The following is a 9,066-nucleotide window of genomic DNA, read 5'->3' as shown; positions in this document are numbered from 1 at the left end:
AAAGGTGGAACGATTATTGCCCATTGCACGGTGACGTCATCATAAAATTGCTGTCTTTCCCTCTTTCGGGAAATCTAAAAACAACGGTGCCAGTACCTGTCAAAGTTGACAGGTACCGTTTTGAATCATATTACGGACAGCTTCAAATTCCGGACACTCTACTTTGTATGGGAAACATTTCACACGAAATGTTTCAAAAACAGCTCTCACTTTCAAGGCTCGTTTTAATAAGCATTTCCATAGATATCTATGAAAATGTATACCGGGTACCCCCGTTGGTTTGACCACATTTAATCTGAACACTTTTTAATTTGTACCCCGCTAATTTGCACATCGTTCAGATTAAAAATGGTTCAAACGTCATTTAGCTCATGGAACGGAGTAAAGTAGAATGGAACGATGTGAAATGGAACGCAGAATCAAAACAAAACAGTGAAAGAGGTGACCAGAAACACGTTTCTAGGGTGACTAGATGTTCAAATTAAAAATGAACCTCGATGGTTTGCATGAGGTATCGTTCAGATTAACGGGGGTGTACGGTAATGCCCAACATCCTTGAGCCCCAAGCACAATGTGAGCGGCAGCGCGGTACAACAGCAAAACGGCAAGCCCATCTTGAGCTACACTCTACTTGTCAAGTCAATGTTGAAAAGGATTTAGTCAACACTGGATTGATAAGTAAAGTGTAGATCAAGATGGGCATGCCGTTTTGCCGTAGTGCCGCGTTGCCGTTCACATTGTGCTTGGGGCCTTAGGGGTCTCTCTAGTGGTTCAACGATTTCATTTGATGATTTGAGTTTTCTATGTATGATTTGTATGACCTGTCCGGAATTGGAATAAGTGTCTTAAGTGTCCGTAATTTAAATCAAAACGGTACTGGCACCATTGTTTTAAAGTTTAGTAGAAGAGCGAAAGAGATTGAATTTCGCCGTGAAACGCCTACCTAATTGCAATACGAACGCTTTATGTATCGTTTTATGCGTAGTATTTGCTGCAACAAACAAACAATACGAAAAGTGAACGCAAAAATATTATTGTTTTGATTTGCTAGTTACAGTGTTGCAAGATCATATGTTTTGAACAGAAAATAGCATCGGAAGTAGGCAAAGTTGCCACTTACTGACTGGTGCCTAAATGCATTGCACCAAAGTTACTAAAATTCAGTTACTCTAGCAACCGTACTCAGTGAACTTTTTTACTGTACGTCAGTAATTTTTCATAACACCGGATCACTCGATTTACATTTCGAGCCCAGTTATGACGAAATTGAGAAGCTGCCTATAATGTACAGTGGGAATTCGCTCGTTAGAGCTCCACTACATGGCATGACTCGATTATTGGTTGTTCACTGGTTGGAAAAAATCCAACTAAAAAGCACTCGAATGTCAAGAGTAGATGTCAAACTGACTTTGACATCTGCCTTTATGTTTACGTTTTATGGCGATTTTCTCTCCAGATGCGTATTGCGATTTTTTTCACCACTTAGACTTTAGTGATTTGAATTTCGTCTTTCTCAGATTTCGCCTTCGATTTCGCTACCCCTTTTCGATCACCGCCGCCCATGCATCCTGATGTTCATGACAGTTTACTCCGGCCGGTTCAGTGTTTACCATTTTCTCTTTGTTCTCGACTCACCAGCTGGTCTAGTTTAAACAACAAAACCAGCTGGTCCTCCGATGTTTACAGTCATCACCATTGTTCTCACGCTCCAGCTGGTCGTGTTATCGTTTCAAAACTAGCTGGTAGTGACTGAAATCAAGGATATAAGGTAAATGGTGTTTGAAAATGTACCATCAGTACATTATTGGCAGCTTTTCAATTTCGTAATGAAAGTCTACCCAAGTAACCAATAAAGCGAAGTATGCACTTCAACAGAAAAGTAATCGCCTATCTCGATGCGTGGGAAATTTCTTGCAAGAAATGCTCAAGAAAAGCATTTTTCTTTGATCGCAGTACGCAGTTGAAAAGAAATGTCAATTCAAATGGAGCTCACTGTACGAAATTTCTTGACCATTTCATGGGCAGAAATTTTTACTTTTCTTGAGCGGAACAGCATACTTAGCTCAAGCCGTAAAAATCGGCCCCAAGTTGGTTCTATAGTCGATTTAAAAGCTTGGCCGACAGGGCTAATTGGAACTATATCGTAATTTAGGGCTGTTATAAAGCCACTTTTGGCGAATTATTTGGCTGATAAACAGCCTACTCGTATCGTGTCTCTGAAATGGATGATGTCAAATTTTTATAGCAGGTGGCAAAAAGAGAAAAAAAAGTTGTTTATCTTTCGATTGTTTTTCTTTTCTTTCATGTTCCCTTTGAGGACGTGTGTTTCTTTTTATTTCATTGCGTGGCCCAGGCTCAAACTGCTGTCGTCCAAGTACCTATTTATGATTTCCGTCGCATTTCACATCTGCTCCATTGTTGCACGAGTGGATTGGTATGCTTAACATCATATTTAAAAGAAAAAAAGTTTGCAGTGGTGTGTCTATTTTTGTCCTGCTGAATCATGAGTGATGCCGGCATGGCATTTGACTATATAACTATGTACATAGCAGCGCAGAGGAAGCAAAATTCATAAAACAATCAATCTCTAATCAACATCACCCTACACGGTTAAAAATAAAAAATCTAAAATGCTTATAAACCATACTAAAACCATATTCGATCTATTCACTCCTTACAAGGCATATCCCTGCATTATTGTGTCAAAAGATAAACGGAGTTTAATCGTTGTAATGCTTAAAGCGATTAAATGCCCATACTGGCTTTCAAGCTTTTGTTTACTTTCCTCTTGGAATAAGAACATCAGAAAAAAATCAAATGGAAATGAAACTAATCAATGGATACTTTTTATTTTGCTGATTCATCAAATAATTGCACATCACATTCAATTAAACAAAGATTAGTGCAAATAATCATTTCAGTAGGTACCCGGGCAAGTTCCTCCTGCAGTTTGGTTCGCGAATTCCGGTAGTTTTTTGGCCGACGAATTTTGTTTCGGTTGCACCCGCTCCTATTGCTGCTCCATCTTCCAGGATCAGATTCACTCCCGAGTATTATCAGGTTTCGTATGCCAGGTCCGGGTTCCTGGGCACTCCTGAGCATCCATGCGAACAATGATGAAATCCCCTGCGATATTCTATGATTAGTGAAAAACACAGAGAAAGACTAATATAATGTAACTTACCATAATGTCTCCTTCGTGTCTTCTCAGGAACATTCTTGTTCAAAGCGTTTCTACTGCCAGCTTTTTCCATGTCCATAATCTCCGTGTGGCAGAAACCCTGCTTCGATAAACACCGACTTTTCGTTGTTGAGGACTAACTTCGATAATTCGAACTTTCCACTGATAAATTAAACTGAAACTCGCACTAGATCGCGGTTTTTTCATGTTTGCTTAAACCGTATTGCAGTATGTAATTGATGTCGGTTGTGGATCCGGAAAATATCACAAAGTGTCAAGTGTAGCGTGAAGCAACTCATATGCACGTGGAAAAATAATTCTCAAAAAAGCATTGGAATAATTAAAAAATAATTAGCATGTGCTTATTTTATATGATTTGTAAAATATAAAGATGAAATAATTCAATATGTATTAAACAATAATCTAAATAGAGTTTTCGCTTTTCTCCGTGTACCACAATCTTTTACAATCGATTTACTAATCGTGTCACATCTTAGATCGTATTATTTATATTAAAACATTCATGGTAACGTCGTTCATCGCAGATTTGGTGCAATTTCAATACATGCAAGGTCCTCATACATTTGTTTTATTTTCTTGGGTGAGAGGAAAAGAGGCAAATAGATGTGTTTTGCTTTATTTCTCGCATGTTAACATTTGCGTTCGATATTTCTCATATGTGCAAGCGCGATATGGAATATCTTTCATCTTATTGATACCGATTCAGTTTTTTTTGTTGATAATGGCCGGTACGCTGATCATAAGTACTGTGCAAAAGGATAGGACAAGAAACGTTCAAGGAATGATTCCGCTACCGAAATTACTTGAGCTGTACGCTGCTGAGAAGTAGAGCTGATTTCATAACATCAGTAACGCCTGCTGTACAAATCAAATGGAGCTGTCACTTTTCCGTACGGAAAAATGTGCCGCTCAATTATTCCGCAAGTAAAAGTGACATTTCGCTCATACTGGATCAGCTGTCAAAATTACTTTGGTAAAATGGAGAAATTTTACTTGAGTGCTTTACGTTTCAGGTGCATACTACGCATAAACTGTTGAAGAGCTAGTTTGCTAAGACCACGCGGATCCTAGCGAGGCTAGCCCTTCCACATCCGATCATAAAGAAATATAATACAGTAGATGTCTCCTTCAACTGGGCAGCTAACTGACTGATACCTCAATCAGCAGCTGCAACTCTCTTTATTCAAACCAGGTATACATTTACAATTCAATATCCTACACAAATATCATAACTCAACTAATCTTCCACACTTTTACCTACGACGACGCATGCTTCTCAACCGACGATTCTTCTACCTGAAATGCGACACTACCTCTATTCCAACACTCCTCCTTAGGGTCGCAACCTCGACTCCCGATCGTCTCCTCCTGTCTCGAAACGCCTCCTCGTTCCGAACTTCGTACATGCTCCGTCAACCATCCGAGCTCCTCCTGACTTCGATCCTGTCCACGAGCTCCTTTGACCAGCCAGCTGCCATCCAGCCATCGCCTACGTTCCCGATAGATTCCGTCCTCCGTTGCGGCCAATCCATCCAGCCTGAGGATCCCGTTCTGCGCCACGCGGCTTATGCGGCCAATCCTCCTCCAGAACGATACTCTTCGAAACCCCCCAAAATGGTAGTTTCTACCGCACAATTTTTTGTGTGTACCCGTTGTCGTGACTACTTCCCCAAATTTCTTTAAAAGTCCATTTACGATCCACAATCCACTTGCAATCATTTGGGACCAAAATCATTGCACTTTTAAAGGCACGTCTAATCGCGCTAAAATTTTCCAACAGACTGAATTTCTCTTTGAATCGCAGCGACACGATCAACTCGCTCTTTCTAGCAAGGCGGCTGCAGCTCCTCCTAAGGTGATACATTATGCTCACTTTGTGGAGGAAACCAGGAAAGGGTAGGTGAGGAAGGGCTGGCCGTTTTGTTTACAAACATCTGAGACAGGTAGTCGGACAATCGACTTCTGATTGGTTGGAAAAACAGTGTTGTCAATAATTATTCTAATAGGTCACATCTGCTCCATGTGTGCTCTATACTTCTTTCTCTATTTTCTACAATTTCGTCCACACCTATGGCAGCACGGTTAGTTCAAGTTTCAGTATCTTGCGGGCCAGGCAGTAATGACTTCTGATTGGTTAGAGAAAAAGTGGTGTCAAACATTATTCTAATGCAGCCGCATCTGCGCGTAGCGTACTCTAGTTTTATCTCTCTTTTTAACTATTTCGTTCGCACTATTGGCAGCACGGTTAGCTTCAGTCTGAGCGTTATCCAGACCAGGCAGTAATGTTTGTAAACAAAACGGCCAGCAAGTTAAAGATGGCCTCCTAGCCATCTTCGCCAAGTGGGACCACCTTACTCTGGCTACAGAGTAAAATCCACACATCTTGCTTTCTAGCTTCGCGAAGCAAGGGAGACGCAGTTTATGTGCTATCTTTTTTTCTCACATTCTCGACGGTTACATGCCGCCATATTCTCACATTCACACTACACCGACGCTAACTACCCAAAGCCGAACTACATGATAAGTTCGTGCCTATTTTCTCTCTCTCACTGGTAGTGCCGAAGCATTCGTCTCTCCGAATCATATTAGGACGATCTCTCCAGAGATCGGTTGACATTGAACTACCCGAATGCTATTTAAGCGGGAAATAGTTTTTATGGCATGTTTCGATATAACGCAAGACACGCTAAACCTGTACTAGTCATACCTTATAATTTTGTTTAACATTTTTATCACGGAATATATATCTACTACACCCGTGTTTCTGAGTGCAGCTGATTTTCACGTTTTCTGTCTTTTATCTTTCGGCCTTATCAATCAAAATCAACTTTACGATCGCATGTTTTTTCGACCTTCGGCTTCTGACCCACTGAGCTGTCAAACTCTTCGTACGATGTTTTAGTTTTGCTTTGACCAACCGGCAGCATTGTTTACCAGTAGCTTTTCTGCGTACGTGAACTATTTTCAACTAATTCGGGAACGAAAACGGATTTAAAACCGGAAGCTAGAATGTCCAAGGAAGCGGAAACCGCCCGTTCGGACAAGGAACTGGATCTTTCGAACGCGGGTCGCGGTGTTTGGTTGGTGAAAGTTCCGAAATACATTGCCAACAAGTGGGAGAAAGCTCCGGGCAACATCGAGGTAGGAAAGCTGAAGATCTCCAAACAGGTCGGCCAAAAAGCCCAGGTCTCGTTGACCTTGTCGGAAGCGGTGATCAACATTGATCCGGGTGAGGAGATTCCCCGGGAGCACAAGCTGGACGTGTCGGTGGTGACCAAGCAAACGTTGGGCGTATTTTCACACAGTGTCCCATCGGGGACCAAGGAAGATGGGGCCCCCGAGGGAGAAAAGCTGTTCATGGAGGGACGTATCGTGCAGCGGCTGGAGTGCCGTCCCCTGGGAGACAATGCCTACATGAAGATGAAGCTGGAGTCGATTCGGAAGGCTTCGCAACCGGCCCGGCAGGTCAAATCGCTGGAGAAGATTGTGCACAACTTCAAACCGGTTTCGGACCACAAACACAACATCGAGGACAAGGAGCGGAAGAAGGCCGAGGGCAAGAAGTCCCGGGACGACAAGAACGCCGTGCTGGACATGCTGTTCAATGCGTTCGAGAAGCACCAGTACTACAACATTAAGGATCTGGTCAAGATCACGAGGCAGCCCATAAGCTATCTGAAGGAAATTCTGAAAGAGGTGTGTGACTACAATATGAAGAATCCGCACAAGAACATGTGGGAACTGAAGAAGGAATATCGGCACTACAAGGACGACGACAAGAAGGAGGAGAGTAAGGGCATGTCCGATAGTGACAGCGACTGACAATAGTGAGGAAGGAAGGGTTTATGGGGTTGGGATTGATCAATTTATTGTATGTAAGGACTTATCAATGTTAGATCGATAGGATCAGGAATAAATTTAATTTGACAATATGGAAATGAGCTTCACACTATGTTGGCAATGACTGGTACCAGGTTTCTTTTTAGAGGCCTGGTCACTTTTTTAATGCAAGTCTCTAAAACGTCTCAGTCGCAGTCTCCACTTTAACCAAAATGATCGGCATCTCCAGCGGCCCAAACCGCTTCTGCTTCCGCTTCCGGTTTCTCACCTGGTGTCACGTAACGCCAAATCCTGGACCAGCAGAAGTTCCACCTTGAAGCGCCAGCTTGAATATTTGGCGATTTTCAGCTTTTGCAGGTTGAATCGGCTTCCGTCCATTTTGCTTCCAGAATATTCGGCTTGTGGAAAAAAAATACTCGGCTTGTGGAAAAAAAAAAATACTCGCTCAGGCCTATGGTGCCATGCACAAATTACGTCACGCCCCGAGGGGGGGGGGATCAAGCCAAGCGGGACAAGCCTTACAAAAATTTCGGAGGACTCATACAAAAAACGTGATAAAAGTTAAAAGGAAGTGGTCAAAAAAGTGGAAATTTAGCGTGACATAATTTGTGTACCATCCCTATAACCTGTTGCAGGTGGCAGTAATAATTAAAACCGACTGGTTTGGATGACTTATGAACAAAGACTTAAGAAAATTTTATTTCGATTGCTTGATTAAGCTAAGTATGCTGTTCCGCTCAAGAAAAGTAAAAAATTCAGCCCAAGAAATGAGCCTCTGTACGTGTTATAAATTCTTTTGACTTTTACTGTGCGCCGTGTGTTGGTGCTGTCTCGCTCTCTCTCACGGGCAACTTGAAAACAGGGCGCACAATAAAAGTCAAACGTTTTATAGCATGCATAGGCTCATGCTCAATACATTTCCTACAGTGAGCTCCATTTGAATTGACATTTCTTTTCAACTGCGTACTACGATCAAAGAAAAATGCTTTTCTTGAGCATTTCTTGCAAGAAATTTCCCACGCATATAGATAGGCCATTACTTTTCTGTTGAAGTGCATACTTCGCTTTAATTTGAATTTATTCTAGGTTGCTTCGTTGCACGTGATTTGGATCAACGTACAACGAATTGAACCCTGGCTTTAATGCCAGTCCTTTTGGAAATTATCAAAAAAATTGGAAAAAAAACACCAGAAGCGAGAAAAAGAGAAAAGAGGAAAACAAATTATTACTAACTAATTGCCAAAAAGCGCAAAAACTTGCTGTAGTTTGAATGCGCGCATAATTTGAATTTAGAACTTACTTGTCCAATTGAAAATCAAGTTGCTAAGGACTTCGAAAACGTTCTCAATCAAGAGAACGATTTCGAAAATTCCCGGGAGACTGATTTGGAAGAAGTGAGAACTATTATTAAAAAAAACTCAAAAAATATGAAAGCTCCTGGCGATCATGGAATTTTCTAAATCCTCATCAAGAAACTTCCAGAGAGTAGCTTATCATTTTTGGTTGATATATTTAACGAATGTTTTCAATTGGGTCCTAAAATGTTTAATGAAATCTTGTTTTTATTTATTGACACGAAAGAGCATGTTACTACAACTATTTTAGAAATTTTTCCCGCTCAAATAACGACTACATCATATTTAGACGTGCGTTTGGCATTAAAATTGGGACAGGCCCTATAGGGCGCTTGCAGCAAACAAAAGTGTGCCCAACGGCCCCCTTTGATTTTGCTGGGTAACGGTTTGAAACGAAAAACACGTTACGAAACGTTTCCCAGCAAAATCAAAGGGGTCCGTTGGGCACATTAAACAAAGGCTGCAAGTGCCCTATTAGCATATTTTCCTGACAGATGGAAAAGTGCAAAGGTTGAACCAATTTTAAAACCGGACAAAAATCCTACAGAAGCTTGTAGCTGATCCAATCAGTTTGCTTTCCTCCATCAGTAAACCTTTTTAAAGGGTAATTTGAACAGAATGATGGTCAAGCAAGACCAAGCTGAGGGTCGTGGGTTCGAATCCCACCGG

The 9,066-nt window shown here is 41.5% G+C and overlaps 1 protein-coding gene and 1 long non-coding RNA gene across 2 annotated transcripts; one reads left to right on the top strand and one right to left on the bottom strand.

The window, feature by feature from the left end:
• Positions 1 to 2,818: 2,818 nt before the first annotated feature.
• On the bottom strand, positions 2,819 to 3,522 carry LOC110675106. Its single transcript, XR_002499285.1, has 2 exons — positions 3,185 to 3,522; positions 2,819 to 3,126 (listed from the first exon to the last, which is right to left on the bottom strand). It is a non-coding gene; the product is annotated as an uncharacterized LOC110675106 (long non-coding RNA).
• A 2,577-nt stretch (positions 3,523 to 6,099) lies between these two features.
• LOC5579054 (general transcription factor IIF subunit 2) lies at positions 6,100 to 7,140 on the top strand. The gene has a single exon (XM_001657204.2). It carries the CDS (start codon positions 6,212 to 6,214, stop codon positions 7,022 to 7,024), a length of 813 nt encoding a protein of 270 aa, XP_001657254.1. The 5' UTR covers positions 6,100 to 6,211; the 3' UTR covers positions 7,025 to 7,140.
• Positions 7,141 to 9,066: the final 1,926 nt, after the last annotated feature.

The sequence above is a fragment of the Aedes aegypti genome, chromosome 2, assembly GCF_002204515.2.
Source record: "Aedes aegypti strain LVP_AGWG chromosome 2, AaegL5.0 Primary Assembly, whole genome shotgun sequence".
NCBI lineage: Eukaryota > Metazoa > Arthropoda > Insecta > Diptera > Culicidae > Aedes > Aedes aegypti.
The sequence above is the reverse complement of the archived record's forward strand: the minus strand, read 5'-3'. Positions and strand labels throughout refer to the sequence as shown.

What these genes read in the sequence shown, in the direction of transcription:
- LOC5579054 (XM_001657204.2), top strand. Translation starts at nt 6,212, where the DNA reads ATGTCCAAGGAAGCGGAAACCGCCCGTTCGGACAAGGAACTGGATCTT.